General features: G+C 45.9%; 1 protein-coding gene across 3 annotated transcripts; it reads right to left on the bottom strand.

Moving 5' to 3' along the window:
- Positions 1–906: 906 nt before the first annotated feature.
- On the bottom strand, positions 907–22764 carry shisal1b (shisa like 1b). 3 transcript variants are annotated; one of them, XM_037452060.2, is made up of 5 exons: positions 22471–22764; positions 10005–10217; positions 7508–7721; positions 5218–5523; positions 907–1275 (listed from the first exon to the last, which is right to left on the bottom strand). In XM_037452060.2, coding segments are annotated over exons 2-5 (588 nt in total). In that variant the 5' UTR covers positions 10072–10217; positions 22471–22764; the 3' UTR covers positions 907–1274. The 3 variants fall into 3 exon arrangements, with proteins under 3 accessions (XP_037307957.2, XP_037307955.2, XP_037307956.2); XM_037452058.2 differs by lacking the exon at positions 907–1275 and having other exon boundaries at positions 5214–5523; XM_037452059.2 differs by lacking the exon at positions 907–1275 and having other exon boundaries at positions 5214–5523; positions 22677–22757.
- Between the last annotated feature and the right edge of the window lie 2169 nt (positions 22765–24933).

Raw genomic sequence — 24933 nt, 5'->3', positions numbered from 1 at the left:
TGTGTATCACCAATAAAGGATGTGGTGCGCTCCTTATAAAGGAACCAAAATGGATATTCATTGTCATCATATTGCTAATGGAGCTGTTTTTTCAGGCAGCTCCGGTAATGAGGAAGGGTGAACGAGTCAACGGGTGTTACAGACACAACTGTCTTCACACTAACTTCACAGGTAATTACCTCAAATTAGCTCGACGCCACAGATTAACGTTACGTTACGTTAGACATGGCAACATGCTGTTGTGAAGGCGCCGGCCCCCCGATCCTCATTACGACGCGTTCGCGTTACGAGCCGAGCCACCGGCCTCGTTTTTTTTTGATTTTCAAACGGGAGCCGGTGGAACGAAGCTACGCGCTTAACCACTTCGCTGCGTTGTTTAGCAACATAGCATTGTTTAGAGTGAATGACTAAAGTCAAGTGAAGATTCCTTTCCTCAGCATCATTAAACCACAAGAAACATCCCGGAGGACCTAACGTGAAGCCTTTTGATCCACAGCAGTTCGTCTGCATGGCGTTGTGTCCTTGTCACCTTGTCAGACACTTTTCAATATAGAGAAATCACTGGTTTTCAGCAACATTTCGTACAAGATATTGTTTTTTCCTCAACGTGGCTGCAGAGACAGTTCGCATCGCGGATCAGTGAGTAACAAAAGCGCTCTACTCTACGTGAGATGCTCAGCATCAACCTAAGCTGTTACATGTTCTGAATGTTAACCACTCGTATAGTTCTCTGACTAATCCACAAAACAGGTAACCCACAACTGTGCCTAACTGCTACTGAACACAAACTGAAACAGCAGTGTAATAAACGTCTTACATCCAAAAAATGAGCTTCTTAAAAACAGGCGAGCCTCCACGCCGGCGGGCTACGGTCTGTCCAGTTCGGTTGGGACACCCTGTGGGGGGGGGGGAGGGGGGGGAGGGGGCCTTGGCAGTCTCTTCAGAGGATCACCGGACACCTGTTGGCTTCCGAGTGTGTCGCTCCTCTGCGGCAGCGGCAGCGGCAGCAGGACCGTCCTGCGTGTCTCCTGGCAGCCTCTTGCCCTCGGCGGGGCGTCTAAATGCCACGCCGGCCTGCTGCTGCTGCTGCCGGTTCGCGGCTGTGCTCATTTGGAAAGGGCAGTAGTCTCTTCTAAGTTCTACGGGTATGGCTGGCCCGCCACTGGTGTTTTTGTCTGTGGTCCAGAGAGGGGGCGTCCGTGGGGGCCTCTCCTCTGCACCGCGTAAGGAAACCAGGTGTTGCTACTCTCCACTTTGTCCACTTGCAGAATCACTCTGTGGAGAAATAAAATGCAGAGATTGAGCACTCCTGAGTGTTTACTATTTTAGTTTTCAGCTACACCTCGTGATAATCAGTTGTGGGAGTTGCACCGTTGTCATGGAGATGGTTCAGATTTCATCATGTGACAAGGGTTTTCCTCTGGGGGTTGGATGCTGTGAATAGTTCTGGTTCTGTTTGTTTTTTTTGTCTTGTTTCTGGTTGTCTTTGACAGCCACACCACACGTGCTCAACTAGAGGTCCTCTCACGTCTAAACGATGGACCAATGAAGCTGTGCCTGGGTATGCATTATCATGACTCAAATTAATTGTTAATTATTTATTAGAATGTGTCGAATACAAACTCAGAATGTGGCGGCGGGGTGTGGTGGACAGCGTGGGGGAGGGGGCTCAGGGAACGGTTCCAGGTGGAGGTGTAATTGAGAGAGAGAGAGAGACGAAGGAACCTGGTGTACAACCCAGAGAGTCTGTAATTCTTGTACTTCGAGCCCACCCTACATCTATGAGTCTCATCCCTGAGCCGTTTTTTCCGCCTCCCAAAATAATGAAACTATACTGTTGATGGTAAAATAAAATGTTTTTACTTGAAGGTTATTCCGATGCACTCATGAGAAAGTGACTCAAATGAAGTTTACAGAAGTTAATGTAGGACAGCCAATCTAATAAAAGAAACACAAAACACAGCCCAAAAATGAAAAAATTGCTGCTGTCTCCTTTGCTAACGGCGAGGCCAAAAGTCAATGTACGTAAGTCAGACCTGTTCTCGTGCTCCTTCCTTTGAGCCCAGAGCAGAATCTAAGTCGGGCTGCCTTTTGTAGCATCATATGATGTTAATTAACTCACACCACATGGAGAGTGTTGCTTTAATTGGACAAGGTCTTGGCACGCTGCTCCGTGGACAGACAAGCCAGGAATAATTTCAGAATGTCCAATTCTATTATTGCCCCTGAAAACCAACCGGCGAGTTCAAAGATGGACGTGAATATGCAGGAGACACGGCCAGGCTTTGATCATACTCTGACATGAAATAAAAAAAAAAAAGAAGACCAGGGGGGGAGAAAGGAAAAAAAAGAAAAGATTTCAAACGCTGTTTCAGAATCAGCTTTATTCCAGCTTCTCGTGTTGAGCGAACTGCGGCGACCGCGGCGCGTGCGGCTCAATGATGGAGCGGGTCGTCCTTCAAATTAAAAGATTGATGGATTTGATCCCCGGCTCTGCGAGGCTCAGCTGTCGATGTGTCCATGGGCAAAAAAACACTTAGCTCCAAAGTATTTTTCTCCAAATATCACGCTTGAATGAATGAATGGGGATGAATTTCCGCGCACCCCATCAGTGCACACACAAGTCCATTTACCCAGCGCCATTCACTCGGCGGACCGACCCAAAGACGCTGCGGGGTATGGGCGTCACACACACACGGAGAGCTGGCGGGCCGATGGAGCCTCTGCGACTGTGCGACAACGCACAGCGAGCCGTGGTGTCACCATCGAAAGTGGCGGCAGATGCCACCTCACGCGGGACGGGCTCCCCCCCCGGGGCTGGCTCAGTTGTTTTCACTGGGTCCACGGAGTCGTGGGTTGGCTAATTGGACGAGGGGCGGGGGGGGGGGGAACTCTCGATAGAGCCTATACGTTGAGGTATTTCACACTGAAATGAGCAATGAAACGTCCGTAATCAATTTCACGGCTATTTTTGCACAGCGAGTCTTCGTCGCGAAATAAAGAAAAAACTAAATTCACAAATGAAGCCGGGTTGAAATAACCGCAGCAGATCAGAGTCCTTGAGATGTTGTGGTGTCGGGCACACTACACAAGGATGTTAAATGAGTGATTACATGGGAGATTCTCACGGCCAGCTCGTTTTTTACAATTCTTATCTGGTGTTGAAAATATCCAGATGCTCTAATTGCGAGAGGCGGACCACTGGGCAAAGAAGGTTTGCACGGACTGGGATCCTGGCCAAAGTGTAAATGTATCTGAATGTGTTTTGCTTGATAGGACAACATATCAGGGCTTTAATGCTACCGAGGACGTCACAGCGATAAAACAGGAGATACCAATTTAAAGAAGCACTGTGGAATTTCTAGCCAGATGCTCCGCAGAAATAAAATAATAAAATACTGAAACTCCGCCGGCTCGAACCTGTCGGTCTACGTGTCACTTTATCTTTGTCTCTCTATTTTATCTCTTTGTTTTATATTTCTCGGGCCTCTCGTGTCCCCGAGTTCGCTTTCCCTCCGTTTTTTCATTGTCTGATTGTCCCTAATCGTTCCCACCTGTGTCCAATCACCAGCCACCTACTTAAACCATGCGTGTCCCTCACCTCGTTGTCGGTGTATCTGCTATTCATGGTCGCCGTGACCGGCGTTCCCTCAGAATCGTGCATTTCGGTTTATTAATTGGTTGTCATTTAAACATTGGTTCGCACCTGAGTCCCCCTTCTGCCGAAACGTGAGCTGTCACTGTTCATCTGACATTCTCCTGCAGAAAACAGTGCATTCTTCATAATAATTCACTATATTGCCTGCCTCGGCCTGTTGTTTTTCTCTCGCCTGCATTGCACAATAAAGGGGTTTCCACAGTAATCACCACTTCCCAGTCCCCCCCCCCCCCCTTGCAGATCTGCAGCCCTCCAACCCACTCACGTGGCGTTATGGTAAACAATGTTACCGCACACTGAATGCCAAGCTGCATTTTTTTTTTTTGTCTGAAGAATAATTTCTCTGCTTCTGGAAAAAATAATTTCATGAAATAACTTGATGTAAAAAATCGCCGGTGACCATTGGCTGGATTCCTCAGCTGTGCTGTGCGACTGGGTTCGTTTCAGACGCCAGTCGCCGGACTCGACCCCGTCTGTTTGTTTACACCGTTAAACCAGATGTTCAAGTGACTGGACCCGGTTTTCTGAGACTTTGAGGCTCAGAAAGGTATCTGGGGATAAAGAGCTGTAGGCCTGATGACGCACTGCGTGGGCAACATCGTCTGTTATTGGTGGTTGCTGAACACATTTAAAGAGGAAAGCATTGTCTAGATGGTGAGAAGTGTTTTGCTGTGTTAAACAGGCTGTTCTAATCTCGCCTCTGAAACTGGAATTTACCTCCCGACATCAGTCACTTTTTTTTCTCCCATTTCTTATTATAGATTTGATAGATTATCAAAGAATATCCCAAAAAACTGACCTCTTAATTACAAAACAACTAAACGTCGGCACGAATTACCATGAATTCAGCATGTTCTCCTTTGTCAATGAGCATTTCGCTACGGTTTCAAACACATTTTTACGGGCTTAAAGCACAAGAGCTTCCAGTGGAGGTCAACCTAGTAAGTCCAGGATTGATGATTCCCATCATATTAAACTGACTTAATGTCTATTAAGGAGGCTCTGTGGGTATGTCTAGAATAAGTTAACCGTATTTCCGGCAGTAAAGCAGCCCCGGGATCTTTCCGCAGCTCCCCTATCCACGGCTTGCACAGCCAACGCTGCATCTCAAAGCCATTTGTCAGACCTCTTCCCACATTAAATTATGATGAACCGAGCGAGATATCTACCTCCAGCCCGAGACTCTGAGCCGCAGTAATGGAGACAAAAAAGAGCTGCATGAAAAATGTACCGCACAGAAACGTGGGTTCGGTCGGACTGCGCTCCGTGATTGTGTAGCTTTATCCCCGAAAAATGTCTGAGCAATGGCTTCAAAAAGAAGAATGAGATCCCCGGGGTGTGTTTTAACAACAGCCCAACAGCGGCCCAACACACCTTGAGACTCTTGTGACTGCTCTCAAAGGTAATAAAAAAGAAGTAAAAAAAGGTGTTACAACATCACAAGATCTCTTATGTGACCCAGAGTCAAATCATTCAGTTTAAATCAGAGTCAGGGGGTGCAGCTGTTAATGTTTCCCTACGCCATGGTCTATGGTTTTGGGGGGGTCCGCGCGACTCACCACGCGGTGGACGTGTTGTAGGGCAGCAGCGTGGGGCTGTGGCTCTCCCCTCGCAGGCTGTGCCTGGGCTGGTAGTGGCTAGGGACCACGGGCTGGGCGGCGCCCTGGGCCTCGCTCTCCTCCGCGGGCAGGGACCTGTGCCACTGGCTGCGGGCCTTCTTCAGCCAGCGGCCCCCCAGGCCCCATTTCTCCAGGTAGACCCGGCACAGCTCGTAGTTTATGGCCGAGTAGTAGAGGAAGTCCAGCGCCAGCAGCACCAGGACGAAGAAGCCGTAGATCCACACGCCGACGAGGGCCGTGTAATTACTGCGTGAGGGAGACAGATCAGAGGCGTTTAGCGAACGTTTAATCCGGGGGAGGCGACGACAAACACGTCTCACATGCTCGTTGATGCCACCCGGATGCCCATCGGCTGCGCCCCTTTAAGTCCTCGCCATGAGAGAGTGTTTTCTGTTCATGTGGCGAGACCAAGACGTGTCTCAAATCCTCCCTGGGCAATAACTCATAGCTCTCCATCTGTTCCGTTTGCTGCTCCCTTAAAAAAATCGACGACACGTTTCATGAGCACAATAGACATTTTAATGCATTTGCTCCTACAAAAAAAAAAAAAAAACTGGACTCCTAGATGTATTACATGATCCAGGGGGGCCCTTAATAAGTTTGGCCCACCCACATCCGTAAAGTACGACCAAAAGAAAAGGCTCCCTGAGAAGAGGCAGCTAAACAGGGCTGAGTATCTGGGTGCAATGTCGATTGTTTCTATGGCATTAAGGATATTTAGTTAAGGAATGTCACACAAAGGGGGGATTAAGTCCTATTAGTATGGAAGAAAAAGTATTGATATGACTCTGAAAGACCAAGAGCGGGATATTGCTTCAGAATAGAGTTTTTTTTTCTTCAAGGAAACACATCGATTTTGATCGAAGTTGATCAAAGCACTCGACCTGTTACTGTTGCTTTTCTAACACGGTATTCTACAATATCGCTTTGTCTCTGAATTCCTTCTTACTCATCATCATTATACTCTGTATAACGACACGGTGAGCTACATGCCACGGAGCTCTGCCCCGTGAAACCCTCAGGAGGACAAACGCCTTTTTACTTTTACCCTTGAACTACGGTAAATCTCAAACTACATTACCCTTTTCTCCACGCAGTGTTTTTTTTTTTTTTTTCAGAGAGCAGAACTATTGCCATTTTAACCCGCACCGGGCCAGTGGTAAATACCAGACCTCGCGTTCTTACAGCCCAGTGAGCCAGAAAGAGAGAGCGGCCAAAGAGGCCACGTGACACACGTGAAGATGAAATATCATGACCTACTGCAGGGAGGTGTGAACCGCCCCGGGGGCCCGATGCATGCTGGGATGCGCATTAGCACAGAGAGAGAGAGAGCTGAGTGCTTCCACAGCACCAGGAGCACCGCTGGAATCTGCCCATGCCTCAGCAGATAAACCCGTTAGGCGTATATGTGTTTACTCTGCGTCACGGGTAATGGAGTCTGCCGTTAATATAATACTAAAAGGTGCTATAATTCTCGCATCTGTGCTTCCGTGTGATGCGATGCCACGCCGACGGTTGATGGTAACAGCCGGCACTTAACACCTGGAGGGGGCTCCGCTCGGGGGAACCTGCTCTCCTCTTCCTCGGTGGAACAGCTCTGAAGGTGTGGATCGATGTCAACAAGCCCTCTTTAGCAGCAAGAGGCGACCGGCGCCAGCCAGTGCGACACCGTCGACTGAGCCAAAGAGCCAAAGCGTTTGTCAGCAAGGAGACGATAGCCAGCTGTTTTCGACACAGCGAAATCCTTAGAGTTAATTTTTCCGGTGTTGGGCAAATAAGCGTTGAAGTGCAGAGTTAAAATCACACTGCAAAAAGTTGATTCAACTCTTACAGAGTCAGTCGTACGAAAGAGTTGGGAGTCATTGTCCAGTGTCACGATCAGATTTATTTGCACCACTAAATAGTTATATTAACTCTTTGAAATGTAGGTTTGAAATGTAACTGTACAGTGTCACACCTCTTGGTGTGGGTTTATGTTCTATGGTGCATGGATAGAAGGTGTGTCAGGAACCACAAGGCTCTTGGTTCAAACCCTGGCTTTCCCATGAGCAATAAACCTGACCCCCAATTGCTCCCTGAGTTAAAAAGTTGCTTTTGAACAGATTCCAATGTAACTTGGCGGGAAATCCCATTGCATAAGTCAGCTCTTGAACCACGAGGAATATTCATAGATATCCGTTGTTATTTCTGGATTTCTTGAACCGGAATGCTTTTTTTTTTTTTAACTTACTTGTGTGCATAACCGTCTGAGGTGGTTGTGAGGTTGACCTGCATGATGATCTGGAACTCTGTTTCGTTGCAGCAGTATTTGAAGGCGGTGTTGTTGTGGTGGCAGCAGAACATGTAGGTCTTGTTGTCCGAGAGGCGAGGGCAGTGAAAGCCGAAGTGATAACCCCCTTTGTGGTCCGAGTAGGGTTCACACACCCGGTAGTGAGCGGAGAGGGCTGCACATGTATATACAGAATACAGAATGTTTGTAGAGTTGAGTCAGAACGTCACAAAAACACTTGAGATACAGTTTGTCCTCAAACTCAGGAGCATGAAAACATCTTATTCGAAGAGCATTTTCATACATAACATAATATATATTTTTAAATTTCAACCCAATATTTTTTTAGTTTTCCATTAAATGTTTCAACTGAATATTTTTTTGTACTTTTTATCCCATGACAATTGTTGAACTAACATCATTTTAGTTATAATAATTTGATTGACATTTGATTAGATTGGCAATAATAACAGTAAGTTGATACATTTATCAACATAATAATAAGAAAAATAACACAAACATGCCCCAAACCACAGCAATATGATTATGTGGGTGTTTCACTAAAGAAACCACTTAAATAACACCTGTAAAACAACCTGTGTAGTCTAAGACACTAAATATAAAAATCAAAAAAAAAAGAGCTTTTAAAATAATCCAGAATATTTTGGAACCTAAGAACACTTTGTATAGTAAACCTGTCTCTTCTCTCTCAATGGATTCCACTATGTAATGGTGACACTGTTTTTAATACATCAGTTATTTACTACAATAAATGTCTTACGCTAATGCAACAGCCGGGTGCCAAAGCAGCCGCGTTGATATATATATTCCTGCTCTTTTTACTTACATCAATTGGCCAGTTTGTAATAATTCATCCTCTTTGATTTGCTTCATGACTCTCCTTCCAACCGTGAATTGAATGATGCAATATGATGTGAAGTTCATCCAGATTAGCTCTATTAAGAACTGTTTAATCTTCATCTTGTTGTTAGTTTCCTTTCATCATATTTAAAAGCAAGTGATTCAGTCCACTCGGTTCTGCAGGTGATGGGAGTCTTTCAGTAATCTGCGCCAGGGATGGATCAGCATTTGAAAGGAGACGGCTCCTTTCGGGTGATAATGAGCTCGGCGTAGCCGGCCGTCTCTCCTTATAGAACCCGGAGGCGCTGTGAAGCGCCGCTGGACCAGAAGTGAAGGTTGGTTTGACCTCTCGGCATCAACTCACGACGCCTTACTTTGCGTTACAGGACGGAGGCCCGCGGGTCTGCAGGCGGCGTGAACCGACCGCGTGGAGACAGGAGAGCAAGGGGGAGGGGGGGGGGGGGAGTCGAATAAGCAACAGCTGGTTCTGGAGTCCGTCCAGCTGTAAACACACCCGGGCTGCTTGATGTCATTAAAGCCCCTCGGGTCGTAGGGTTTACGGGTTAACGGCTCGGCTCGGTCGCTGCAGGAAGTTTAAAAGTCATCTCTCCCGTTCCCTCACAACAAGCAACATCTGAGGCGTCGCTCGGATATCATGTTTATTTATTAATGGCTTCACTCAGAGCCACCGTTTTTCGTCTTTCTTCTGGTCTCGCATAATACATTCCACCAGCTTATTAATAGAACAAAACCAATCAATTATTTATCGGGCAAAAAAGTCAAATGTTGGCTGGTGGTGCTGGCTATCCGAGGGTTTTTAGCGTTGTAGGTTGAAAGTCTTTGGTCTTTGGCCTGATAATGTTGTTGCTTTATGACCCAGACTACTAAATTTAGTTTTATTTTAAAAAACGCCAAATTAATGCTAAATTGTTTTTAGTTGGTTCTACTATTAATATCACCCGGCTGTTTGTACCATTACAGATTCATTTCTATATTAACAATATCATTCTTTATGGAATAAAACAATTGCTTTCATTTAAATGTAGAGTCATTTTATCATACCAATTGATTGTGGTTTTAAAATATGCAGTGTTGCATGCTGTGTGATTGCTCTTTTGTGTTTTAATTAAAAAGTGGTTAACACCGTTTACACCTACTCTGCTGATTATTACGGGTTTCCCCCCCCCCCTTATTCCAACCTGCTGCTGTTACTACGGCAGCAGATTCTGTCCTTGATCGTTTCCTGTGTGCAAGATGTATGACAGAGACACGAGTTGGCTGGGTTTCCGCTCTTTGTATCTTTGCGGGTTGTAGTGTGTTCTCACGTCCTCATTTAGAGAAAACCTTGAGCTTCAGAGCTTCTCCTGCCAAGTGGACTTTTTTTTGGCAAGAAGTGTCTTTTTCAATCCCTCGACGTTGGGTGTCTTTGACCTCTGGGCATCAGATGTCAACATCTGTCTCCGTTTAACCGTCCTTATGGGTTGTTTCTTGTGTTTTTATTTAGTATTTAGGCTTTTTTTAATAAAGGACTGAGTCCGACATTTCAAAGCATTCAAAATGTACAGTGACAGCAACATGCACACTAAACTTTACAGACCTGCAGTGGACAGCAAGAGGAAGATGACCGTCAGGACATTGAAGGACTGTCTGCTGGTGACAGTCATCTTCCCGTCCTCATGTGGGAAGGAGGGAGGGAGCGAGAGGTAAGGAGGTAGGTAGGGAGGAAAGGAGGCTCTTCTTTAGCTGGGCGTGAGCATCCTCTACGTGTGGACAGCTCGTCTCACATGGCTGCTGCCCGCCGTCGGGACTCCTGATGGGAACAAGGCAAGCAGAGAGGAAAGATTAAGAGATTTGATTTGTATTTCTGGAATTTCCATCCTACTGTGTCAACAGCTTGTCTGGCAGTGAGCCCCCATGATTCCTCCCCAGATCTGTCCTCAGGTTTATATGATGGGATGGCTTGTGCGTTTATTTTTATAATGAAAATTTGCACTCAAAATACCTTTTTGAATGTAAATAATAATATTAGTAAATAATAATTTGCAACTCTGTAATTTAGCAGTATATAATTTATCATCCGTTATTAGAAAATGTGCAAATGCAAATGTATCTTCAAACAAGCTTGCAAATCAATACTAGGAGAGTTGAGTTTCCAATGAGAAATGCATGGTTTCAATTTAGGAAAGTCCAAAGCCATGAAATGAAACATTGCAATTAGTTGCAACACTAAATATGCACTAATTTACCTTTGGACCACATTTCCCTATCAGAACAAATAATGATCACTGATGGATTATATCAGCACAGAAAAAGAAACTTATAAATGTAATTTTATTACACATTTTTAAAGGAAATCTTAAATGTATAATTTTCTCCCATTAGGAACAAAGTTTTCTTTTTAAAACATTAAAAAAACACCAACCAGCAGATATTTAATTAAATAACTATGAACAATTCTAAATGATGTAGTTTTTGGACTAAGTTACAGGGAACTCGCTCCATCAGCGTAGTTTACAGAGTTAGAGTAAGAGCAGTTTACTGGAAAGTGGAGCATCGTGTAAGTTCATGAACTTGTTTACTTCTGCTGCTGTACGCTTACCATGCAAATGTATATCAAACACCAACTGATCAGAAATCAGTTGGCGGGGGGTTCTTTGGCAAATGTACTTAACTTAATTGGTCCGTGTAAATTGTGATATTTATGGTGATTTAATAATAAATATGAATTATCTTAATTGAACTATTTAATTAATACTTTGCATTTAGTGGTTTTACAAAGGAAACGTGAGAAAAACCTTTTGGTTCAATTTGACTTTGAAGCTGTGATCGGTGTCAGAGGAACCATCATCAGCCGGGAAACTGGACGATGACGGATGGTTTGTCTCAATGTAAAAAAATGAAATAAAATCATAAAATCTACCACTCAGATTTGGGAAGAACTTTTTATGATAAAGTACCTGAGACTTCCTTTTAAAAAGATGAATCCAAGACCATCAATGGCTTCGGCTGCAAGTTTGAGCAAAACAATGATCTTCTCTGCAGAAGCTACGTGGAAAGTGTAACAAAACTCAAAGTTCTGAATAATTGAGAAGCGAAGAGCAGTTGACAGCAGAATAAAAACCACATATGAGAAGCAACACGTGCAAACAGCATCGATTATCCACATTTGCTCGTGATGAAAAAGAATGCAATAGTGGATCACATCCAGTTTAATGTTGCATCATGACTTTTTTTCTTGAACCTTTTGGCAAAACACAAACATCGTGCGGGAGCGCTTCCTTTTTTTTTCTGAGGCAGAAATGCGAGCGTGCTGATAACGTGTTGCCTTGGATCTGCTCGAATGTCGCACAGGCCCGGAGACCTGAAACAAAACATCGGGATCCTAAAAGACTAAATCCGGAACCGAGAAGACAAGCAAAGACGTGCACTCCCTTTTCAAACCTCATACAATGCAGCCTCTAGTGGGTTCTAAACGTTTGATAAAGCCTTTACACAGATGTGTCGGGACGCCAAACGTTGTCTCAACACTGGTTAGTTACTGTCGCTCTATGTTTCCAGCTCCTTCTGGCTGCCTTGTTTCTGACTTCATCCAAACGGCACGGACTGACCGCTGCACGCCACGAAACCGACCGCACAAAGCGGTCTTCGTGGACCGTAAGCACAGAGCGGCTACGTGGGGGGGCAGCAGCAGTCTTTTCCTCTGCTGGTCTTCAAGACCTTTTGATCCCACCACATGTCCTCGGTTCAGACAGCCGGGCAGCTGCAGGGGTCCCAGGGGGCTTGTTACGGTGGCATTTCTGATCTTTCTCATCTCTCTTTTAATACTTCCAGTGATGACAACAAAGGATTCCCATCCTATCAAGTCCCCCCCCCACCCCACCCGATGCGACCCGAGTCCTACTTCTCTCTACTGCTGTTGTCTGCACAAGTTCGAGGTTCACTTCATCCCGGCGCAAGGCTTGTTGGCGAGAAGAAAAAGGCGTGAACGTGATGGGTTCATGTAATGAGCTTCATGGCGAAGCAGAACACGTACTGTAAATACACAACGTAGTACACAGTGCATACCCCCCCCCCCCCCCCCCCCCCTCTGGGATGAAAACAGAACACGGAGCTCAGCAGAGACACAGAGCCACTTGCTGTTTATGTCTGAGATCAGACTAAAATATACATACAGACCAGGACAGCCCAGCGTTACTGCTCCCAGAGTAAATGTGAAGGCTGTTACTGTACGAGAGGAAATATCTAAAAGATTAACGCACTCCCGGGCTGAAGAAAAGCACCAAGAGCGTGTTTATTTTATGCGTGGTACTCGATGCTGTTTCCCGGGACAAGAAGGAAACGTTATAAGTGACCAATTACTGCAGCACACGCGTTTTTTTTTTATCACAGCACGGCAGAAGACCCAAATCTGTCAGAGGTTTGATGAGGGGAGCTGCAGATTGCACATATTGTTATGCAAGCGGCCATCTCTTGAACACAAGTTTTTTTTTTTTTTTTGTTCTAACGTTGACTTCAAAGTCTGACACTTTATCGTGCTTTCTACACATCTGTATTTAACTACTTCAGCCTGCTGTATCTATTATAGTCACAAACTCGAAATGACTATTTTCCTCTCCTCTTTCTCGAGAGATTGACCTCATTTTTAGGTCAAACATTTGGGCTCCGGTGCGGAGACGAGACTCCGACTTGAGGAGCAACTCGCATCTGGGTCCGCCGATGGGCTCGCATCCAAACACCCATCAAGGTTTCTGCTGCAACGCGCTCCTCGCACATAATTGATGCCCCCCCCCCTCCCCCCCCCCTCTGACTGTCATCGTAATAAATTGGGTTCCATTCACGTTTTGACGACGTTAGCGCCTTTCGCTCGGAGGCCGGGGGGGGGGGGGGGGATGCGACTCCAAGTCGGGAGGGTTCAAAACCCGGCATCTAATGATCATCCAGCGCAGTGTGCAGCGAGTACAGAGCCAAGTACAGTGAGCGCCGCCGGTGGCATAAATACGACGTTGAGGTGTTTGAATTATGAATATATGACCTTTATGGCCTCTGCAGTCATTAAAAAAAAAAAAACCTTCCTGCTCAGCACAGCTGTGTGTGAAACAAATTGAGCGAGCTCTGTTCTCGACAGGTGAGATACCTCGACGTTTATTCCCTCCCCATGCGCTTTAGATATACCTTAACTGCCCCCCGTGTCCAGGCGGACCGACCCAATACCCGAGTTATCTTCTTACCAATCTCTAATCTGTCACCGCGTTGAACTCATCGGGACACGAGGCCGGGACATTTTTTTTTTTCCACAGTATAGCTGGAACACGCCGTCCAAGAGCTTATCAACCTAATAAGGTTTTTTATTGGCCATCACACCAGTGCATCCTCCTAACAAACACAAACCATCAACATGTTTGTGCAGCTGGAACCGATAATATTTGGTAATAATAATAGTGATATAAAAAACATTCTGTGGAATATTTTTTTTTTTACTGCTGACATTTACTGTTCACAGTTTGTACCTCGTGGTAAAGAACACGTGTTTCCGTGCCAACTCTGATTGACTTTAAATTTGACCTCATGTATGTATATTTCTATGATTCAAATAGCAACAATTAAAACATTATAGAAGGAAAAGAGAAAAAGAGAAACATTGAATAACGCAGGCACCAAATACCAGACATTTCTTTAACTTTTTCTACCAACAGGCACAGTGTCCTTCCATCCGACCTATGGAGCACCGACAGGGAAATAACTGCTCATTCATTTGCGATGTGTCACTGAGCCCAAAGAGGGATAAATATGACCGATGAGCAGAGGTTCTTCTTTAGTTTATCTAATCATCCACCTGAATAAATATTTCCACATCAAACAGTCTAAATAAAACCCGGAGGCAGCGACGTGTTTTTGTTCCGTCGAGCTCGACGTTGCTCGGGAGACGTTTGCGTCACAGTTTATGAGGGACGTAACATCAGGCAATCGGCCCCGTGGCTGTCATTTGAACTCGGTAACTTTTCGTCGAAAGAGCTGCAATCAAAACGTGCGTCTGCTAAGCGCTGTCATGTTGGTGAAAACCGTTTGGGTGCTCCTGTTTCATTTGGGTCTCGCGCAACACAAATCCATCTTCGATTTGGATGGCAAGGGAAGACTTTAAAATGATACAGGGATTTGTCTGAGGCTCCCTGGGTCCGATGAACTCATGTGCAGCTTCCAAAACACCTGGTGCCAACGGCAGCGCGGGGGGTCTTTGTTTGGGACAATCGACTGTTGCAAAAGGCTTTTAGTTGGCGTGTCTGCTGAGTGCATCTACCGGGAAATAAATACCTCCAACAGCATCTCCTCCGCCATCGTCAGCTTCAATGAGCAACCTGGTATCCAGACGACTGAGGTGATGGGGGAAGGAAACCCGATATACAGGTTTTACAAGAGTGAAAGGGGCTAATTACAAGAAATCAAAAGCCCCCCCCAGTGATTAGCTCCATGCAGCAGCTGATTAGAAAGCCTCTATTCTTGACCAAATGAGGACGTTAAATATTGCTGGGCAGTAAATATATGCATGCAGTGCTGGACAGACGGCTAATTACACATCTTCTGAAGTAGTTATGCAATCAAAGCCCTGAAGTCAGGCAGGGGATTACAATTTTGGGAGCCCAATTTAATGCAGATATACAAGAGAACAAATCCAGCGCACTCCACGGTGCATTTTTGACGCTTGAGATGTTGCATGAAAAGGATAAAAAACCTTTTTATTGGACAACCGAATAAGCAGCTTGAGCGCTGTCTCTTGACTAGCAGTGGAGACATTAAATCAACATTCAACGCTCGAGTTTACGGGCCCCACTCGGATCGGAGCTCGACCTTCCCTCAGCAGCACATCCGCGTGGTTGGTTTTTCCGACCCGACCAGACTTTGAGGACCTTGTGTTGTCGAGCGTCGACTGGTAAATGTCACTGAGGCGCGGTCACTTTTAGGGCCACAGGAAGCCTTTCAGGAATTATTCCACTGCAGCTCCCAAAAACAAAAAGCTCCGTGGTCCAAGGCCGAGACCTCCCCCCCTCCCCCCCTCCCCCCCCCCCACTCCTTATCTGCGACTCAGCGCCCAAATTCAGTTTTCTTTGGTAGCGGCGCTGTGATTCTTGGGAGAACAGGCCGGACTTGGTCTGGCTCCGTGGTGCAGACAGGCCCCCGGACTTTATCTCTCAGACACAAGCCAGCATTGTTTGTTTGGATTCGCTTTTACACGCGACTCTGGGCCCGGTCTCGTCCCTCTTGGAAACGTTCCGGGGGGGGGGGGGGGGGGGGCATTCTCCGCTCGAGCCGTGATTTAAAATAGCTTCTTCCCGCGGACAGACGGCCCGGTTGGAATTTAGAAAATGGAGGAAGTCGTGACATGGGACAGCAGTCCGTGACCAAGCTGGAACCCATTGGTTTGTGAATATTTTTTTAATTTATTTTAGGTCAGGCAGACCGCCATGGCCTCGCTGCACCAAAATGAGTCTGTTTGCAGAAAAAAAAATCTAATTTTGCTGTTATCTCACGGTACTTTTTTATTAATTAATCAACAAATGGTTGTTCCATTAATTCTTTCATTTTAGCAAGAACATTTTTGGATTAAAATAATTTGCCTGTGCAAAATCCTGCATGTAGTTATGGCCACAGAAACAAAGAGAAATGGCTCCAGGCAAACCCTCCATCGAAGGGAAAAATGGACTGAACTGAATGACTGACATTTACCTCAAGATCACTATATGCACCTCACAGATGTACTATTAATACGCCATTTGATGATCCTGTTCCTTTAAGTGTCCCATGTCACTGAGAACGATCAATGGAAAAAGTATCACACGAGTGTGTTAGACCCAAAACGCAGAGTACGGGGTGTGAGATTACCCTCGGATAACCCTCTCGAACAAAGGCCGCCTTAAGAGGTTTAACACCTCAGACCGAGCCCCCCCCCCCCCCCAGCTGTGACAGATGTCCTGTGGCGCTCTCTCACACCTCGGGGTCCCAGAGGTCACCCCGGAGGGGGGCAACGGTCACGGCTGTTGCTGCCAAGAATACCCTGGATGAGAGCTGATAACAATCCCGCATCCAAGCGATCGGCGGCGTTTTGGCGGCCTGTTTATACGGCCTGTTAAGAAACCCAATAAAGTGCGAGGAACTGTTTTGTGCGGCCGTTCCAGCCATCGTTGCCGGAGGTGTTGGTTGACCGGGCCGCCGTAGCGGGACAGCGCCTCGTTAAAGAGGGTTGAACTCAACTCAAGTTTGAAACATTTTGGCAGATCTCCTGTGAATAATAACTTCCTATTATGTCCTGAAATGCTCCCTGAATGCTACTGAGTTTAACTCTACTCTCTAATATTATATATTCGGGCTAAATGGCACTAAAAGAAAAAGGCCATTTGAGCTGAATTACGGGACTGGAATGAAAATGTGGTTTTAATAGCAGGGTTACCTGCAGTTATTCACTGATAATATGTGGCCATGATTACTGTGTCTATTAAAATGATCCGTCACTGGAGAGAAGGATTATAGTCAGACATTATATTACATGGTGAATCAAGAAAATTACCGTCATTTGGGGCCATAATGACTCACGGATTATGGTGATTCTTAAATAACATCCTCTCTGTCAGCATGGGGAGGACACATATGTTTGTACAGCAATATGGGAAAAATGTTCACACTAACACACACCAGTCGAGTTCACATCCCCCGCAGTGAGCATTTTTTTTGTCGTTGTTGATGTGTGTCATTCGACTACAGTGCGTGAAGCTTTATGCACATTAACGCTTTTCTCAGCATCACTGTGTCCTCTGTTTTAACGACAGAGGTTCATCACCAGCGCAAAGAGGAGAAAGCAATACTGGAATTGTTTTGAGGGAGGATGATGAAGCCCAGGGATTTGCTGCTACTAGCGATGTCTCAGAGGCTCAATCTGTATTTATGCTACTCTGGTGTATCAGATGGTTTTATATATATAAGATGGACACTTTTCTTTAAAAAAACGAATGTTGAGAAAACATTTTTGGTTGCTCTTTCATCACAAGTCACACCTTTCCGATCACATGGAGAATCTTTATTTCTAATCACAGACCGCTGTTTGTTCCAACCCACACGTCTGTATTCAAATATTCATTTGTCATATATATATATAAGGCTCCCAAAAATCTAAATTGAGGTCATAAGCCTTTTCGTTGTCAATCCATGCATCATCTCTGTTGCTCGTCCAGACGTTGCACATCTGTCACGTCGGCCTTCTCACGTGCCACTCCTCTGTCGGCGCTGCGGTGCATTAAAGGCGTCACCTCGGTTTCGCTCCTTCTATCTGGGGCGATAAAAGCTTTTTTTTTCTCTTTGTTGCGCCGCTAAGCCTTAAGTGACGGAGGCTCTGCTGCTGCGCCTCTGGCTCTCTAATCGACAGCCGGGGGTCCGACACCGACACGTTTGACCCTCGATGGCATCCGCTCTCTCCCCCACGACACCTCAGAGAGGAGGTCAGTCAGTCTTTACCTTATATGGATGCTGTTAAGAGCAGTTTGGTTTGCTTTGGAGGTGATAAGTGCCTCCAACCGATTCTTTTGTTTAGAGTTAGATTATAGACAATTTAGGAATGTGGTTGTATTCTCCATATAACGTGTGAGTCTGAGCACGTGATTCATTCTGGCAGGATGCACTGAATGAAGAGTTATATATATATATTTATATTATTATATCTATTTAGAAATATATAAAACAAACCCACTAATTGTTTAATGTCCATTACAGTAGATTTGACTGCTAGCATGTTTCATCTAAACATACTTCATTGTTCAAAAGTTGGTTAAATGAGATGTTTTGCCAGTGAATATTTTAACGTTGGGGACTTTTTGTTTATTTCTACACTGTTTGTAAATTTGAAAGTTAATCTACATGGTGTTGGTTAACATTAAATTAAGAATATAAATGGGTTTGTTCACAAGTTAGTGCAGGTCCGGTTCCATTTCTCCCGAGTCATCGCCAGCATCACAACAAATGCATTTTTACAGTCATTTGATGTCTGTGAAGGTGATCAACGTAATTTTCATTGTAGTAATACATAAAACTGATCAACTAAAGGGTAAACGCGCGTCGTAGAGGGGTCCTGCTGTGATCACAGGTCAGAGAAGTAATGAGAATTAACAGAGTGGGGTCATGCATACAGATTTAAATGCCAATATATCAATATTGGAATTCCCTCCGTGTTTTCTGTTTTTTAATATCAACCTTGAGAGAGGTCCCTTGACCTTCTTTCCTAACTAAAGGTTTTTAAGAACTGTATACATTGAAAAAAGAAAATCAATGTACAGGTGGGGCTTATTATTTATGTTTATGCATGGGAATGAACAATGAGCATAGATGCTACTTTGCAAAATGGGCCCAACGGCTGATTTCCCCCCAGTACCACATTTCCCTCTTATCATAATTATTCATGTGCAGTTGGGTCAATACTAAAAAAGGCCTCTAAGGAACCAAAATCGATGTCATTTTTCTTCCACTTGTTAACAACACACACACACACACACACACACACACACACACACACACACACACACACTAACTGTGTGTAAATATTCAAAGCAGCTACTGGAGTATTCTGTGTTTGAATGTCAGCAGCTTGTTTGTCATGTGATTACTCCTTCAGTCTTTCATTTCAGTAACTGCACACATGAGGAAAATCCCCTTTCTAAGGCCAATATACCCCCCCCCCTCCCCTCCCCAAGACCCAAAAACGCAATGTACACGTGGAGAATGGGGGGAAAAAAAGCACCACAACATATTGATATTGGAAAACATTTAACGGGCTGTTTAAAAGAGCTAGTGGGCTTTCTGCCTTTGGCATCTGATGTTACAGCAGTGAAGTACACAGTTGCCACATGGTGGGAGAGTAAGAGCTCACAGCTGATGAGTAGGGACAGTGTGTGTGTCTGTGTGTGATTCTCTCTACAGGTTTGGGGCTGATACGTGGGTGAAGCCACCATCAAAGGAAACTCAACGTTTCGTCAAGGAACCTGCCCCTGTGAGCTTCTCTCTCACACAAACACGCACACACACACACACACACACATATTCTCACCCACACACAGCTGTAATCATATGCACATGCATAATGTAAACACGTACTTTTCTTCTCTTCCGTTTCTTAACAAGAACAGAAATCAACACAAACTAAAGCACCCGCGTAAGACACACAGTGCTCGCACACACACACACACACACACACACACACGCACACACACAGCCGAGCCGCGGCCTCGGGGAACTCGAGGTGAACCCGAGGGAGAGAGAAGAAGCCACGATGACGAGCAGGCCAAGCAAAATGAATGCAGAGATGGGAGAGAAGGATGCTTTGTGCACAGCGAGCGACTGCGTGCTGTTTATTTTGGGTTAGAATGTAATTACATGGCTGCCTTTGTGGCTGTTGGTGTTATTAAGCAGTTATGCCCTCGGCTGGAAACTGTTCAATACAATTTTTGGTGAGTAGGGAAGGAGATGATTCAGTGTGCTGAGAAAGTCAGATGAAAGCCTCCAACAAACGTTAGAACAAGCATGTAGTAATAAGTCTTCAGGGGCTTTTCACACATGCAGTCGATTCTGAATTAGGAGCTATTTGTGTAAACGTTTGTGTACCTGCTTTTCCAAAACACCAAACCAAGACACTGTCCTTGCGTCTGCCTCAAATCTGTGGTGTGAACTGTGTTACAGTTACACAACGCTACGCTTTTGCAACCGGGACTCGTGATGGGGAAAAAAAGGCCGATGTCAAAAAACATCCTCAGTCGTATTTTTTCCATTGATTTTTTTCCCATCTTTTAGTGCTCTGTGCTCTGGACACCCAAAGCTTCACTATCCAGTCACACACTAACTTCTGTATTTGTCTGTGATGAACTTGGGTGGGGGGGGACTAGATCCTGAAGTACAGATGCAGCGGGTGCTTTCTCCTAAATAACCTCCTCCTGTCTGCACTCTGAGATTTAGGGCTGGAATTCGATATGTGTGCAGTGACAGTAAATTGCTGAGAGCTTTCTTTTTTTTTTCTTTTTCTTTTTTTCCTGCAACATTTCAACCGCGATAAGAACCACCATCCGTGAGATGACGATCCCACAGTTGTTTTGATTTCAGCTCATCGCCTACGACTTTTTGCATTTGAGACCGAGGCACCGGGAAAAAAAAACTATTCCTCTGCCAAAAGATTGGCTGCATCTGGCGCCGCCGGCGACTCTGCAGCTACGACACCGGGTTTGATCATCTGTTCTGAATACGAAAACGCGCCCTGACTCCTGAAATTTTTGCACCTCCAGGGGCCTTTTTCGACCGAGCCAGCGGTCACGACACCTCTCCCCCTGCCCCCCCCCCCCCCCCCCCCATGGTGTGAGTGTGTGATGTGCCGCCTTGGTGCATGTGTATCGGTGCATAATGTGCCCTGGGGGGGGGGAGGGGGGTAAATGGGAGTGTATTTACTGTACGTGCAAGTCAATGGGTTCAGGGGCGGAGTAGATGCCGATAAACCCTCAATGTCAACGACTCCTCTTGGCAGTGAGGCCCAGATGGACTCACTAACTGCGTGCGTGTGTGTGTGTGTGTGTGTGTGTGTGTGTGTGTGCGTGCGCGTCAGAGACAAGGTGACACGGGAAACCAGCGCGTGCCAAACTAAACTGTCCTCGCTTATCCTCCATCACTGGTGACGCGAGATTATGTGACAAAAACAAAGTGCAGACTAAACACCCGATCAGCGCACTAATCTGCTGCTGAATGATGATCCTTTTTTTCAATGCCTCTCTTCACTTTAAAGGTATTTTTTGTATATAACACATCCTGTTGAATAAAGACCAGGGCTCACTCCCTCTTCTTTTTGTGTCAAAACACACAGGAGTTTAGAATAATTGCCCTGACGTGTCTCAACCTGTGTTTACAAAGAGATCACAATACTCTCCCCATCCCTCTTTAATACCTTTTAATCTAACCCCCCCCTCCCCCCTCCACCACCACCACCCACCCGACAGTGAATCTTTAAAGAACTTCATCAGCCTGCGTCAGAGGCCTTTGATTCGCAGGAGCCAGAGGCCAACATCAGCCTGTGCAGGCACACTTATCCAAAGCCGCGCTGGAAGATGGCCGAGAGAGAGGCTCCGTGAAGGACAGTGGAAGAGGTTTGTTTCCAGGGGAATGTTCTCGCTCAGACGCTGTAAAATAAATACAGCCTGAACAAAAGCAGAGTCCTTAGGGGAGCCTCATTCCTTGTGAACACAGATGCTCACACATTCATTACAGAAAATCCATCATCATATGAATGACTGGTTTTTTTTTCTTCTTCTTTCTCTTGTTGTCTGACTAGTTTACAGCGTGAATAATCTCCTCCACTTGGCTCACCTGAGAGACTCACTTCCTCCGACACGCGCGCGCCCTAAGAGGCGTGTTACCCGCGCGCACGCACGGACACGCATACGTACGGGCCTCGCACGCAACACACTAGCACACTTTCCGTGCACATCACAGGAAGCAACCATCATGAGATCGGCCCCTTTTTTCACAGATGAGCACCAGGCTTTGGTGTGAACGAACAAAGGGAATCTCCCCCCCCTTAATTCCTATCACGTGACACCAGGCGTCTCCCACGCGCCTGTTTCCAAGTTACCGGCGTCCTTTCTAATTGCCCCCTGTGCGGAGAGACGCCTGACGAGAGGGAGCTGTCCTCGCCTTCTTCCCTTCTTTTTTTTGTCGCCGCCTCCACGTCACTGAGAGGAGAGACCGCACCTGAGCACCACACCGCGGCGCACCTTTGGGCACATTACGCAGCTGGCGTGTTGACCGGGAGTGAAAACTTCAAGCAGCCGAACCGGAATAGAGAAAACGCCACGGAAGGCGCTTTTCATTTAGAAAAACTGTTTCAATTAAGAAAAAAACTGCTCCGTGAGGACATTTGATTTGAGCCCTCAATGGGCTCTGGAGAGGATGGAGAGCGCGCGCATTCGAAAAGGCTTTAAACGGGAATGTTTGAGTAAACAAAGTAAAGCGCAGAGAATGAAACGTGAGAGCATGCAGTCGGTCTCCTCACTAACCTTTGCTCGAGCCTGGGGGAAAAATAAAAAAAAGGTCTTCTCGCTCACTCCCGCAAGAATTCACCACCCTGTTGCTCCTTGTTTCCTCCTCCTTTGCTGCGCCTTCCTCACAAATAGAACCTCCTCATCCTCAGGACCGAGGCAGGGATCGACAGCTCGCGCGGGAAGCCAGGCGGAGGAGAAAGAAAAAGCACTTCTCTTCTTACCCTTAAGTCCTCCCAGGCAGTGTATCTCCATCCGTCAGAGCACGGCGACTGAGAGTGTGTCTGAGAGAGAGAGAGAGAGAGAGGGAGGAAGGGAGAGAGGGAGGGAGAGAGGGAGGGAGATGAAACGATACGGAGTAAGTGGGCGAGTGAGAGAGGGAGGGAGATAGAGCTCATGTGTCTGCACTGGAGGGTGATCCTCTGCACTGTTTGAGCTCATGTTTATCTCCCTGTCTGTCTGTCTGTCTCCCGTGCATTCATTCCACGGCCACGGAATCCACAGGGGGCAAGTGGCTTCTACTGTGACATCACGTTATTGAGGAAAACATACGTCCTGTTAGTTCTCCACTCAACTCCCCCCCCCCCCCCCCCCCCTCACATGTGAAATAACCACACAATGCATTTCAAATCGTCATTCTATCTCCTATATGCACAGTTAAACTGATCTCTCCTCTCCTAAATGCGGCTGTGAATAGTGAAGTCAGTGCTTTGAGGAGTGCATTCTAGCTAACGGCCAGCAGGGGGCGGTTCCTCCAGTTTCTAAAAGAAGTCGGAAGTTTACGGTCTCAATCGTTACCAAACGGCACGATGTTCATTCGGTAAATGATGATCCTATTTAGAGGGAAATAGACCATATATCAGCTATAAAAAATGTTTAGATGATAAATTACGATGTAAATCAAATGCTACTAGCAGTTCCATTAATTTAAACTTAAAGTGACAACGTCACCTTTTGAATCTGCAGCACAGAACTGAAACTGAAGAGTTGACACCTTTGTCAAAATGAGGCCACTAATGTCGTGTCACTATGAGGCCACCTCCCAGCTGCGTTCATCATCAAATTAAAGCTGTCCAAATTATTATCTAAAACGACACACAGTAAACTAGGGGGGGGGGGGGGCGGTCGGTTTTGTAACATTCACAGGCGGTAAAGACAAACCAGTTTTGGCACCTGTGACTTGGTGTGGAAGTCTCAGCACAGCTTGTGTGTATGGAACATGCCGTAACTGTGATGCTCTGCCTTTCTGCTCTTTACGCTCCGTCGAGTCCTGATGTTGCGCCGCAGCCTCGGGGTCAAAATGCCCGAGAGGCCTTGGATCAATGCGGTCACACACTTCGCCAAAAAGGTGATCCGGGGGGCCAAACTGACAGCGTCCTCAGTTATGTTGATAAAGTGTCAAATTCCACAGATCACACACACACACACACCACAGACAAAGTGACAGTTCACACCACAGAGGAAGTGATGAAGAATCTCATCGAAAGCGAGGAAAACGAAGGGCACGAACATATGGCCGATTGACACCGCACATCGGTCCACGGGCCGGGGCGAGCAGTAGGTGGGTGTGGTGCCGTCTCGGCCCGTCCCCCCCTCCACCCTCCCCTCCTATCCCCCTGTGCAGCAAGACCACGGAGCTCTGATTGGGAGTCAGTTTCGGGTCAGAGGGGGAGAGAGAGGGCCGTGTGATGATCCGCCAGGAAGGAATAGGAAGGAATATGCAGATTTATACACAACGAGTGTGTTTGTGTGTCCAGTGTGTGCGGGGGGGGGGGAACAACATTCAATGCAAACAGACACACTTAGCGAGGGAAAAGCTCGCAGAAATCCATTTTTCCGTGTAGCGTATTGCATTTGCGCTACATGTGAACCAAGAACTATTAATGGACAAAAAAAAAACTGGCATCCATCACAACATAAAAGATGATTGTGTTTGTCACAGAAAAGAGCTGTGATGGAGTTCTTGCCGGGGTGGCTGTTTTTTTTAATATGGGACTTTTGAAATGGAACTCTCACCGCAGTGCCAAAAAGTAAATATTACACATTTATCTTACAACTCTTATGAAATATCGAGTAGCTCTAGATGTACTCAGGAATCGAGGTCATGGTAAATGAATACAAATCAGGGAAGCACAATGATGCCCTTGATGACTGTATATCAGAAGCCACCTTAATTGACTTACAGTTCTACATCTTTTCACCTTGAGGTGTGCGCTGCATTTCACCTCATCATATCCATACATTCTTATATATTAGGATAAGCTTTTCCAGTAGCCTTTTTTCTCTTCAGCCTCCTTTCAGATGATAAAAGACATTCTATGTAGCGTGGCCTTTCTTCCTTTTAGCCGAGCTGTGGTAGATTTCTTTGATTTCTTTTAAAGAGGCTTCACAAATGCAGGGAATCAGCTTACACAGCTCGCCATTAAACCTGCAGGGTATTTGATACAGATGTGACTTTCACGCAATACCCAATAGAGATTT

The sequence above is a fragment of the Pungitius pungitius genome, chromosome 6 (genome assembly GCF_949316345.1).
Source record: "Pungitius pungitius chromosome 6, fPunPun2.1, whole genome shotgun sequence".
Taxonomy (NCBI): Eukaryota; Metazoa; Chordata; class Actinopteri; order Perciformes; family Gasterosteidae; genus Pungitius; species Pungitius pungitius.
The sequence above is the reverse complement of the archived record's forward strand: the minus strand, read 5'-3'. Positions and strand labels throughout refer to the sequence as shown.